The sequence below is a fragment of the Ambystoma mexicanum genome, chromosome 9, assembly GCF_040938575.1.
Source record: "Ambystoma mexicanum isolate Mex_15411 chromosome 9, UKY_AmexF1_1, whole genome shotgun sequence".
NCBI classification, from domain to species: Eukaryota; Metazoa; Chordata; class Amphibia; order Caudata; family Ambystomatidae; genus Ambystoma; species Ambystoma mexicanum.
In genome coordinates this window covers 196,777,304-196,790,929 of record NC_090931.1, presented here as the reverse complement: position 1 = coordinate 196,790,929, position 13,626 = coordinate 196,777,304, and the positions used below count along the sequence as shown (strand labels likewise).

Sequence of the window (13,626 nt, the reverse complement as noted above, 5' to 3'; positions counted from 1 at the left end):
TGTCACAATGCAAAGATGATGCCTATGGAATTTGTCAGACTCCAAAAACCAAAAGAAACAGTGTTTAAATCACAGAAAAATACATGAGTAGGAAAAAAGGTCTCTCTCTCCAGGTTAAAAATTAAAAAGTCCTATTGTCCAGCAAAAGTGCTAGGGGTCTCTAAGGTAGAGAGGAATTAGCACATTTCTGAGAATTCTCCCCAACACTGAGGCTCCAGAGTGTTTGAGAAGGCAGGAAGCAAGGAAGGTGTCAAAAACTCAGCAGCCCTTTGTCTTTCACCTTGCCAGAAAGGAAACGGTTCCCACTGAGGGGGCTGGAGCTGCCCTGATTGGACAGCCAGACCACCCCTTTCTGTAAACTGCATGGAGACTTTGCAGAAGTTGTGCTGTAGTTCCTGATAAATACTCTGATCCTGAAACTGCTGATAAATCGACCACTAGAACAAAATCCGAAGATGAAGAAACAGTGGCTGTAACCATTTCCAGCGACCGAAGAGCCTGCTGTGTAACCAGAGCTTGATGTAACCCTACCTTCCAAGTGACCTGGGGGTCCCGGATGCGTTGACTCCTACCCGGAGGCTGGTGAAATCCACTGTTCTTGAGAAGACCTGCAGAACGAGCCATCTCTCGATGTGCTGTGACCTTGCTGGGGTGCAAAATGCCAATACAAAAATTATACTTTTCAGAAGTGTTTTATACAATTCTAAGTTAAGTAGGAACTTTATGACTATTTTAGCAGTGTTCTAAAGCAGTTCAGGAAAAGCATAACCCAATGATAATTTAAGAAAGACAGTGTATTTCAAGGTAAGTAAGGAACCTTGTATACTTTTAAGAGGTGCTACAAGCAACTCAAAGAAGTATTAACTTCAAGACTGTTTTAGAAATGCACTAAAGCAGATCAGGCAAAGCAAAACTCAATAACGCACATTTAGAAGAGCCCACAGCTAATCAAGGTAGGTCAATCCTATTGGAAGGCTTTTACAAACATTCACTTTAGAAATGAGAAACCACTACCAACTATATTACTTTTTAGAAGTGTGAACCACAATTCAAAGCTAGTAAATTAACTTCTATACTTTTAAAGGAGCAACAAGCAACTTAAAGAGAAGTATTAACTTTTAGACACTTTGTAACTTATTCTGTTGGAGATGAAGTTACAACACTAACTCATTTACAGCTACTCTGCTGCCAACTATCGTTACTTTCTCTCTGTAGCTTTTTCGCTGGAATGACCTCTCACCCAGTATCTTTTGTTCTCCAGGTTTTGTTTTGTCCCACTGGGACAAGGAACATCTCTCCACTCTGCCTCCCTCTGTTGAAGGTTGGAGCGAGAGACCTCTAGAAATGTTCATGAAGTTCAGTTTGGTAGTTTGGGTACTAAAATTCTGAAGGCCAGGTTTAGTGGTGCTGACAAAACCAAGAGAACAAAAGAAAGATTGCATTGTGGGAATTGTGGCTCTACGTTAGGACAGTTTTTCTAAAGGCCACCCACATGGCTTTATTAAACTATACCGTAGGCAATACAGTAAACTCCAACTCTTGGTGTAGACCTGCACTGCATAATATAGTAGCATGGACAGAGCAGTGAGGCTTATTTTAGGAGGGAGAGAGGGCTGTAGTTGGGTACAAAAAACCTCTAGCTTACATATGGTCCAAAGAAACACTGATACACTTATGCATTGTTAAAAAATAATAGTTTATTTTATATATACACAGGCAAGGAGACTTCTTTAGAAAGGTAAGTACTTTTGTCATTCATCAATAAAATTATTTAAAAAAACCCAATTCTTATGGTATGCAAACCGGTTGTAGGTGAAAGGATCGAATACAAAGGATCAAATGACAATACTTTTGAGTCAAAAGGACCGGAAAAAAAAGGTTGGATTTTTTTTGGGGGGTTGGGGAGTTCCCCCCCCCCAAAAATCCCCGTTTTTGGTGTAAAAACCACTTTTTTTTTCCTAAACGGAAGCCAAAAAAAATATACATTTTAAAAAAAGGTATTTGAACTTTTTTTTCTGGTCCTTTTGACTCAAAACTATTGTTTTCGATCGTTTGACTGGACACCACGCAAACCAAATTATAAACCTTATTTAGAATAGCAGTATACAGTTCAAGGTGAGTAATACCCAGTGATACACATATTTAGCATGGCAGTTAGCTATTCATGGGGAGTAAAATCACATTAGTAGATTTTTAGAATGACAGTATGTAATTCAAGGTATAGAGAATTGTTATAGTTTCCACTCATTCTGCGTGTGTGCAATTTCTTATGCTGGGATTTACCCCATTGTCTTTTGCTGCGTTTGAAAAATGTAGTTCCACAAGGTTTGTGATTTTCATTTTTTCCAATCTTTTATTGTCTCAAATTCATCAATTGATGATATAACAGGTGGTGCCGACACGTGTTTTGACCTAATAGGTCTTTTTCTAGGCTACCGTTCATAATTTGTAATAACAATGGATTCGATACATATTTGGTGCCAATGTGGTTCCAAGATCGGGCATTCATCATTCGTGATGGGGTGTATATCATGTGACATTTGTGTTTGGACATATTATGTGTGGTTGATTTAATTCCCAGTGATCGTGATATATATACAGATTCATAGTGATTTGCAGATTGGTTCATACATTTTGTAGTCAAAAACAATTATCAATAGACAGTATTGAGTACATGTTAAGGGAGGGAAAAGAAGAGATTTCTGTAAGTTTGGTTGGCAATGGTCCTAATTGGTTTAGAGTGTTTGGTAATGATTGGCAATGATTGACTCATTTGCAAGGGGACTCACCTGGTAGGTAAGATAGAGGGATTGTCCTGGTTCCTGCTTGTTGCAGGTAGTGGTAATAGCAAGGGCTCAGTCCGCCCAGTGCCTGGTTTAGTAAAGGTCAATACCTACGAATAAAGAATTAAGGTAAACTAGTGTGAATATTTAGTGCCCAAGGGATGAGCTACTAGGAATAGTTAAGAGACATGATTCCGTGGTTCAGTTTGTGTGGTATCGGTTGTTTCCATTGTGCGGTCCCGACAGTGGGGAAGTGCCCAGTTGGGTTTCAGTTTTCAAGGTGATTATCATAGTTAGGGCACTGGTGCCCTGGGACCCTTCTCTCACTGGCCTGGAGCGGCTTCCGTGGGAAGGGTCTTGGTGCTTATTGTGCCGAGGATGCATATAGTATACTTAGTGCTGACCTACATTGTGATGGCCGGGATCTAGGTCTGTGCCGTGTTGGGCTTTGTTTGAGTGTGCTCTGACCATGGGAGCGCTGGTGCGTGAATACATATGATATTACGCATAATGCGTTTTTACACAGTGCCTGTTCTATTAATTGCCGGTTAGCCAGGGTCCCTGGTGCTCTTAACGCAACTGTAATTCAAGGTAACCGGACCCTATTCCTAATAAATTAGGTTGGTTATTCCGTTTCAGGAATACTATAGTTATACCAGCATTGTCACAAGTAAGTACCTGTCCACTTGTATAAGTTGAGGTATACTGCAGCTGGAGCAAGAAAAAACAATGGATTGCTGCGCTGATCTGGCGGTCTTGTTATAATTCCTTCCTGCTGCCTGATTGATGGTTCCCCATGTGTGTTGCTCAAGGTGCCCTATGTTGGAAGCAAGGAAAAGGGGATTTGGGGAACCCTGTTGGTTCTGGCGCTGGAATAGTTGAGGTGAGATTCATTAGGCTGGTGTGTGGATCGCATTCAAATGATAAGTCATTCCACCGTTATCTGTGGTGCAATGTTATTTATTTCATACATATGGACACGCTAGTTTCTCTGAGCAAAGCTTTGCCTAATGAATCTTACCTCAACAATTCTAGCACCAGGACTGACAGGGTTCCCCCAAATCCACTTGTATACGTTATTTTGTTTCAGGAATTATACAATTGCACTGCCAACCCAACATGTAACCACGTTGCAACATATTCTTCTTTCAGGAATGATAGTTACACCAACATTACTTTTCATAATAGTGGAACCCAATTCTAAGGTAATTAAGAATGTATGAATTACTTCAAAGGGGCAGTATGCACTTCATGAATAAGTAAGAAGCCGGGATACATATTTAGAATGGCAGTACGCTATTCAAGGTGAGTAAAACCTTATTGGTAATAAACTCTTACACTATTTCTATAACAGGAATATGAAGTTAAACCAATGTTACTTTTCAGAAGAGTGGCACACAATTCTAAGGTAAGCAAGAACTCTAAGACCTTTTAGAAAGGCAGTACACAGTTCAAGGTAAGCACATCCTAATGTTACACATATAGAATGGCAGTACGGTTTTCAAGGTGAGTAAAACCCTATTGGTACTACACATACACTGTTACACTTATTCTATTTCAGGAATAATACAGTAATACCAACTGTTACTTTCTAGAATAGTGGAACACAATTCAAAGGTAAGTAACTTTGTATACTTTTCAGAATGTCAGTAAGCAATTAACAGGTACGAACTTTGTAACACTAACTTATTCTATTTCAGAGATAGTTACAGCACGAACACATTAGCAAGTGAGTACTTTGCAACACTGGTTATATTTTCAAGCAAAGGCCATACACCTTGGAAGTCCTTCCCTATTCTAAGACGCAAGTGATCTCAAAGGCAGAAGGGGGACACTGGTGGTCCAATGGCCAACAGTATGCAGGCCAGGAAAGGCACAGATGCAGGAAAGTCAGAGTTCCAGAGGATTTCTCGTCCAATAAGTAAGTACTGACTTTAGAGTTGGTAGAACGTGTTTAGGCTCTCTAGATGCGTTCCAGTTTTAGGCCTGGGCGAATGGTATCGGCGAAGTCCCAAACACGCAAATCGCCACCCTGGCCAATCAGGAGCAACACAAGACCTTAGGTAATCATTACCCTAAGCTGCAAAGTACTTCAGCAGTGAAGAACAGCTTGCAGACTGATGCCTTCATGATGCAACAGCACAGGACCCGGTCCCTGGATTCTTGGTCGTGGTGACGAAAACACGGACAATGAATGGGAACTTTCAGTAGCAGTTGACAGAAAAGACTCCCAACAAAGGATTCTTCAGTGCTTCTTACGGCTCTGTGGCTTTGGCGCCCTTTTCAAGGTACCAGATGAAGGACGTTGGTTGTTGATCAGATTCGCCTTGCTATTTCAGTCCAGCGCTCTGGTTATGGGACTTCAAGGAGTGGAGTTGTGTTTATGGAGGTCCAACAGGAGTCAACCAAAGCTTCAGTGAGATTTGTTCTTCGTAAGACGTTGCACAGCCCTCAGGCTCAAGGTCTGAGGGTATTGCCGGGGTGCAGGCCAGGAAGGGCACAGCTCATCCTGGGATGGCTCAAAATGCAGGTCGTCTTAAGACTGATGGGTCCCAACAGTCTATGGGTCGGAGTAGATGTCTTCAGGACTCCTCTGTCGCATCAAAGAAGGGGTCAGCACAAGTAGCGGTTACACAGCAGGCATCTCCGGTTGCTGGAAGTAGCTACAGTACTCTTCTTCATTGGACTTCAATCAGGATAGCCAGCCCCCCCCCCCCCCCACACACACTACACAAAGGTTTCCTGCCACTGACAAAAGTATAACCAGTACCTCCTCCACCCAGGATGGCAGAAGAAGGACCAAGAAAGGACAAGCACACTGAAAATGGAGAAAAAAGAAAGAAGCCACCCTATTAGCAGAATGGTGACCCTTGTATGCATTAATGCGGCTGTAATGTCAGACCTCGAGTAACAATCGCACAAAAGTCAGTAAAGTATGTCCACTGCCACCTGCCATAATAGTAAGCTTTGTCACTGTACCAGAAATGTTAGAGGAGCAGTGAGAAAGGAGTTGCCATGTATCTCCCCAGCACTCCAAGGTGGGGTGTGCTGGTCTCGCAATATAACATGTTGAGGGGATAAAAATCCCTCTCTAACCTTGAGAACATTTGTTCTGCAAGGTAAGTCAAGAGAAAATAGGAGAAGCCCTAAGAGCAACCCAGCAACACTGCACGGCAAGTGCTGTGTGCTGCAATAAATACATGTGGATGCCCAAAAGGATATCAGAAAGGATAGGTTCAAAAATAAAGTATGGAGGGTCAGAAAAATGACATCCATAAAAACAGTAGAAGAAAGGGCGAGTGGGGAAAAAGGTTCCCACTCACTTGGGAACATAGAAAAAGAATCCACAAGTCCAGCAAAAAGTGCTAGGGGTCTCACATTTGAAGGTGACTTGGCATGTAAATGAAAATGTAACCGAACACTGTGAAAGGCTGGCAAAATGGTGCTGGTAGAGCAAACCAAGAACCAAACGGGGTTTGAACTGTGACAGTTGTAGTTCTATTTATATATGAAGGAGACAGTTTAGATTTTTACAGATTTTTCTGATCTATACAAATAGTCTGGTGAAAAAGGCCTCCCTGTACCTACAAAAATAGACTAAGTACGTAATACTTATACACAGTATTCAAAATATTTCAATAAACTTTACAAAAAGGTAAAAAACTCATAAAAATGTTCAATATGAACAAGACCCAACATAAAACACATGGTAGAAGTAAAAACAACTATATCACTAAACTCACATACATATAACCACATTTAACCGATGTAGAAAAAACATACAAATGGCTTTAACACTTCGTATTCTGACTCAGACAACAACAAATCCGGACATGTTTCAGTTCTCTATAGCACTAATTGCACAAGCTTTCTTTAGAGGAAAAAAACACACAATTTTCTTGCTTGCCACCATGCAATCCAGGGCCACATGAAAGGTTCCAATTTTAAACTGAATGGTGCTCCTCTTAGTGTAATGTTCGTCGTGCTGGTGTCTCAGTACACCCTTGAATAGCTGTAGACTTCATATATCAAGTCTCTATAGGTTTCTTCACTGCTTTTAAGTAGCTGTTGGTCCTCCTATTCAGTTTTTTCTGCCCGCAGGACTCCTCCAACGAGGTCCTACCTGCCAAGATTCCAGTCTCACACTAATAGCGCACCTCCAATGTGGGGTATCTCTTATGGCAAAGCAGTCGCCTGTATCTGAGTGGGCAAAACCAACATCCAAAACACTCTGCGTTACACACTCGATCTGTGCTATCGCGAAGTTCGTGCAATTAGTGCTATAAAGAACTGAAACATGTCAGGATTTGTTTTTGTCTGAGTCAGAATACTCAAAGTGTAGGATAGGACCTCATTGGATGAGTCATGCGGGCAGAAAAAACTGAATAGGAGGACCAACAGCTACTTAAAAGCAGTGAAGAAACCTATAGAGACTATGTATATATACATGTAACTATATGTATGTGAGTTTAGTGATATAGTTGTTTTTACTTCTACCATGTGTTTTATGTTGGGTCTTGTTCATATTGAACATTTTTATGAGTTATTTACCTTTTTGTAAACTTTATTAAAATATTTTGAGTACCGTGTATAAGTATTACGTACTTGGTCTATTTTTTCAAGACTATATAGGTACAGGGAGGCCTTTTTCACCGGACTATTTGTATAGATCAGAAAAATCGGTAAAAATCTAAACTGTCTCCTTTATATATAAATATTTGTGGTCAACCTCTGACCGTGTGAGAGAGGGAGTATCCCAAGTTGTATTTTGCCTTTTAATAAGGTTGGCAGTTGTAGTTTTAACACTCCTAAGGCCTAGCGAACTGTTGCTAATAAAACCCAAGAGAACCAGGGAAGGATTCCATTGCATTGTATTGTGGTAGTTGTGTTTCTGACACCCTGGAAGCCTACTGCAGGGACACAGATGTTTTTGTTTTTTAACAGATTTTATTGTTTTTTTATGGAAACATATACAGCAAACGCAGCCATTGTACATTAATGAAATCCATATTGCCACAACTGGCTGCAGCGTGGCAACACAACACACTTAACTCAACACACTTAAACTATAACCTACCCCTTTTCTCTCCCTTCCCGCCATCAAGATACCACCCCACCAGTGCTGCAAGTCATGTCTCAGCGTTCTCTATGTATGTCTGGTGAAGATGGGTCGGGTTGTGCTCCGCCCTGGGTCACATGTACTTGCTCCATCACTGAGGGGCTGAAGCAAACAATGAATGTATGAGTGTATTCCATGCCGTAATGTCTGCATTAGAGTGTGAGGGGAAACGGATGCTATGTTAGGATTTGTTCTCCAGATGGCTGCCATTTGCATGGTCTCCAGGTGCTCCGTCATATCTGGAGGAGAGTAGGTGGGTTTGGTTAGCTGGAAGGAGAGTGGAAAAGTAAGCCTGCAGTATTTTGTGTTGAGATTTGAGATCGGAAGTACCATGAGCACATTGTGCTTGTAAACATTCTAAACGTGAAGTGTAGGAAGCAAAGGAGGCTTTGTGTTCAGGAAGGCGGCCTCAAGTCTGTAGTGTGGGCATGTGCTTGCCAGACGCTGAGTATGTTGGTTGCAGTAAGAGGTGTATTTTGTGGTGTTCGAAGTGCGGTGAGGGTTTAAAAAAAAAAAAAAAGAGCTGCTTGCAAGTGCCTGGTTTGCGTTTCTGTGTGGTGAATATGGTGACAAGAAATTGAGTTCGTAAAAAGGTGGGGAGTGTTCTTGGGGTTTCCTCTGTGCTTTAACATTATTCGTCTTTGTCTGTTTCGCTATAGTGAGAGGTGGTTGCCTTTAGAGGTTGATGCCTGTTGTGGTTTAGGTATTCCAGGAAACTGGAGAGGTGGCGTTTTAGGGTTTTTGTGGTGCCTTCATGTAATGTCTTCCATTCGTTTTAGGGTCGTGCAATGTGTTCTAAGCAGACTGTGGGGAGCCAGTATGGCGTTCCTTTGGGTTGGGTTGTGTTGAAAGTTGAGCTACTGAAAAGTGTCATTTCCATTGCTTATTGAGTGTAGGTTAACATTTTGTTCTGCTGAACATTGAAGAGCCAGGTTTTTAGACTTTTCCTGAATTTCAGATGGCCGTTTCAGTTGCGTATTTCGCTTGGTAGCATGCTCGCCCATCGTAATGGAAATGGTGGAGCATCTGCCTTTCTCTACAAAATCTTCTGGTTTCTAATAGTATGTAATTTCTCGATTCTCTGGTTATGTGGTAGTGAGATTTTGTTTTGGTGTAATACTGCTTCAAGCGCTCTGTGGTTGATGATGGAGCCAAGAGAACGATAGGAGCGCACTGTGGAAGTTGTACCTCTGGGACTCCAGAAGCGGAGTGCAGAGGCACTGGTAAGACCAAGGGAACAAAAGGAGAACTGTACGGTAAACGTTGAGGTCTTTTAACGCCAAAAGCTTCGCATAGTGGTGCTGCCAAGGGCCAGAGAATCGAAGAAATGTCTTGTGAACGTTGAGATTCTAGCACTCTGAAAAATGTGTGCCGTGCTGCTGACAGTCAATGGAAACAAAGGGAGCATTCTATTATGTGGAAGTTGTGATTCTGATTCTACAATCCTAGTGAATCAGTGCAGACAAAACTCACAGGTCCTAAAGCAGAGAGTATTCTGGGACCTGTAGCTCAACAATTCCAAAAACCTAGCACAGGGGTGCAACCAATAAGGGAGATCCCAAGAAGATATGTAAATTGTAAACTGGGGTTCCAGTAACCCACAAGATTAGCACTGAGGCGATGGTAAAAGAACAAGACACTCGCAAAGAAAGTTAACATTGTGAACTGAGCTTCCAACACCCCAAAGGATTTGCACAGTGCTGCAGACAAAGACCAGACACTTGGCACTTCAAAAGCCTGGTACACCGTTCGAGATGGACCAGAGTGGCTCTACCATTGACTGTAAAGTTAGTGATCAGTAGAGACACTGGTGGTTTTGCTAACCTTGAGGTGCTACCAAGATCCAGATTACCCTGGAAGCCTACCTTGCTTACGTTTTGCTTTTCTCTCAGCACTCTTCCCTTTCTGTCACCTCTCATCCCCTTCCTATACATCACTACCGTTTACCCTGATCTCATCTGCCTCTCACTCCTTTCTCACTCATTTTTTGTTCACTCCAGATACGTCCTTCATGTACATGATTGCTGGCCTGTGCATGCTGAAGCTGTACCAGAAGCGACACTCGGACATCAACGCCAGCGCCTACAGTGCCTATGCCTGCCTTGCCTTTGTCATATTCTTCTCCGTCCTGGGCGTGGTGAGCTTCTCTGCCATTTCTATCTCTTTGCTCATGTCTGACATTTAGTATAGTGATGGTTATGCAGAAAGCTGATCTAGTTTCTCAGTGTGAGTTTCCTTGCTTGTGACTGAAGTGGTCTGTTAAAAGAGGAGGCTTGGGGGGCAAAAACAATCGGTGAGACTGACCATACTCCCAGGAAGGGAGTGCAAAACTCAATTTGTACATCCCGCTGGTGAGGGCTGGTCATAAAATACTAATTAGCCATCTCAACACACAGTGAATGGCTCTCTGCTTAAATCGCGAACTCTGTCACAATGGCGTACCAATGGTAGGAGAATAGTAAAGTGCCCTAAAGCAGGTGCCTCATTAAGACAGCGCAGGTTGAGCCAGTGCCCTATTCAGCTTTCCTGATGTGTCTGTAACGCAGCATGCAACGGAGTGGTCTTCTGCTGTGTAAAATAGTAGGCAGTAGCCGGATACAGGGTTAACAATTCAAGTTGTATTGCGGTGGTAACCTTTCCAACAGCCCCTCAAATTAAACACCAAAACATGCTTTGTTTTACTTGGCTCGGGTTTCCGTGACAGGGTTAAGCAAATTTAGAGTTCCAAAAGAAATCTCCTCTCAGCTTCTCGCCTCGTTGAAATGAGTAAATAATAATGTCCACTTTATTCTTTTTCACGGACGCTTAGCTTTCAGTCCGTCTGTCAGCCTTCCAACTGGGTTGCAAACAAACTAAAAGAAATAAAAGCGCCCGGAATGCCCTGTCCTCTGTTATCGGCTTACGGTCAGCGTTGTTCCTCAGCGAGTCTGCCTCTGATAAGGATCTCTCCTGTGCCTCTCCGTGAGCCTTTTAGTACGCCCAGTGTAGATCACCCGGGGATTCGTCCCATTCCTCTCTGGTCTCTGGCTCAGATCCAGGCTGTAATCAGAAACTCCTGGCGAGACCTCAGCTGCCGCCTTTAACCCATACTTTGCTCCTCCCTTCCAGTCAGCCTCCACACATCTTTCCCGCCCACTTCCCACACCTGCAGTGCGTTTTCTTTCCCACTTCCACCCAGTTTCATGCACTGTTTGACCGTCCCACCATGTACGTTTCTGTGTGTACCTATCTTTGTAAGGCATGACTGGACTGTACCTATACCATTTTCCCTTATTTCTGTCCCTGCCCCCTCCTGGGTTCCATTTCTTATTTCTGTCCCTGCCCCCTCCTGGGTTCCATTTCTCGTGGTGATTTATGGGACATGGAGTTTTACTTATAACTGCTGGTTTAACCTTTTGTTGGCTGGGTCTACATATTAACAAAGGGTTCTCCTTTGGCTCTGTTGCCTCTTTGACCACCTCACATGCTGTTTTCAGGTTCTGCTGCTGTAAGGAAAACATTTTTGATCTGTTTTGGTTAGTTGACTTTTAACATCTGTCAGAACTTTCCCACAGTTCATCTCCTTTACACTTTAGATATTGGATATTTGGATATCCTCCCTGTGGAAAGGACAAACTGCGGCATGATACACAGCAGGCCAATTAAGTGTTGAGCATATACAACCATGCCTCCCATGTGAGACATAACCAGCTGGAACCTGACTTTGGTTCACTAGCTTAGTCAGTATGACAACTTTAACCCAGGGTTTTGAATCTCTTGCCAGCGTCAGTCCAACAGGTTCACCATCCTTCAATATCTTATATTATGTCCAAGAGGAGAGCCATGGGCCACACCTCCTCACCCACCCCTTTTCAATTTCTGTGCTATACAAGCCAGTATGGATTAGAAAATCCATATAGCCCACAAATTGACCAACGATGGAAGCCTTTCCCTTTCCCTGGGCTTACTGCACTGGCAGCATGGCTCTCGGTGTGGCGCTTCCTCTCATGGGAGCACAGCGCTGATGGACATGCTGAGTGCTGCATGGGTCTCAATAAGGCGCTTCCTCTCATCATGAAAGTGCTGTGCTGACAGCCATGACTTTCAGCGTGTGGCGCTCACTCTCTTGATAGGAGCACCATGCTGACAGCCATGCTGTCAGTGCAAGTCTCCTCCTCGCCCCTGACTGCTCCTGTCCGACGTGGTCCGTGCACTGTGATGCATCATAAAGCAAGACACAGACAACAGATTCAATGTTTTAACAAAACACTTTTATTAACTTATATGTCAGGATGGTGTAAGGCCTAATTTGCCCTATGCTGAGGTGGGATTTCCCTGCCTAAAGAAACGACGGATAGTCCGAGTAAGTGAGTTCCGCTTAAGTCTGTCTATGTCCAAATCCTATACTTACAGCATGCGGTCTGGCATGGATTCACATGCTCATGAATTGCCGTTGTCAGGCTGGGAATCCTTGGTAAAGAAAAAAATCAGCATCAGTTTTGTTTCTGATCTGTCTTTCTTAGTAGTAACCAATCACTGGTCTCTGGGTCATACTGCCCCAGCCAATGACTGCCCTCTCCCTAAGCCCCGCCGCTGGCAGCCATCCTCAGATCTTTACCGCACGCTCAAGTGTTGGGAGTCCTTGTGCTATAGCTCTCGAGCTTTTACTGCGTTTTGCGCTTTTTCAAAGGGATTTATCTAATTTTTCGGTTTAACTGAGCCTCAAGCTCCGTTTCTACTTCCGGTCAACGTCCCTCAAAGGTGAAGATTTTGTCGAGTTACGCTTCTTGGAGGATTCCAGAAGTTTCTGAGGCCTACCTCGTGGACGAGAAGAACATGGCCCAGGAGAAGGGAAGCTCGACTCCCGGCAAACTGTTCAGGATCTGCCCTGGATGCAACCTACAAAATGTGTTCAAGGAGGACGAGCATTCGCAATGCCTTTATTGCCTCCACGAGGACAAAACGCACGTGGAGAAGGACTGTGCGTTTTGCATGAACATGTCGGATCGGACTATGAGGGATCGCCGGACCTGCCTCCCCAACTGGCTGGAAGGCGCCCAGCAGGTGAGAAGAAGTCGTCCGAGCGGTTTTCTAAGTCCTGTGAGGGCGCCCCGGCGACGGGGGCCCAACAGAAGGCAAAGCACCGTGGGTCCGCGGGCACTGGGAGCGCCGAACGGTTGGGCTCCTTGGCTGCCAGGCAGGGCGCACCTTCACAGACGCCATCAACCGCGACCCAAAGCTCTGGCTCGGGGAAGAGAAAATCCAAGAACCCGGCTAAGCTTCTGGAGAATCCCCGGTTGAGGGGGAGCGAGGCGGTGGCCCTCCCCATAAGGTGAAGGCCTCAAGCGCGCCTAAGGCGGCGAAGGCCCTGATCCACCCGGCTAAGGCCTCTATCGAGGGATTCGCTGCGGCCCTGGCAAAGCCTGTGGAGGCTATCCCAGTGGAGGCAACCTCGGGGTCTAGAGTTTCCCTGCCTCCGTGGAGGGAATCCTCTTTTAAGCCCATCAAGAAGACCCCTGTGAAGACCCCGGTGGAAAAAGAGGGGGGGGGGGCGGTGGCCATTACGGACATGGACACAACCTCCGAGGAGGAACTGACCGGGAACTTCGAAGAGGCCCGGTCCCACGGGAGAAATCCCGATGAGGGGGACGACGACCAGGTTCCCGTGCATGAGGAGCAACCGTCGGGCCCGTCACGCCTGTCACAGCCCGAGCCGCAGGACAACTCGGTGGCCATTTTGACGGC

The 13,626-nt window shown here is 44.4% G+C and overlaps 1 protein-coding gene across 2 annotated transcripts in view; it reads left to right on the top strand.

Annotated features, from left to right (window-relative positions):
- The window catches only part of SIDT2 (SID1 transmembrane family member 2), a 546,488-nt gene that overhangs the window by 435,634 nt on the left and 97,228 nt on the right, over positions 1 to 13,626 (top strand). For both annotated transcript variants that reach the window (XM_069614482.1, XM_069614483.1), the window contains exon 19: positions 9,903 to 10,039. In XM_069614482.1, coding sequence (XP_069470583.1) covers positions 9,903 to 10,039 — 137 coding nt within the window. The remainder of the gene's footprint in view (positions 1 to 9,902; positions 10,040 to 13,626) is intronic.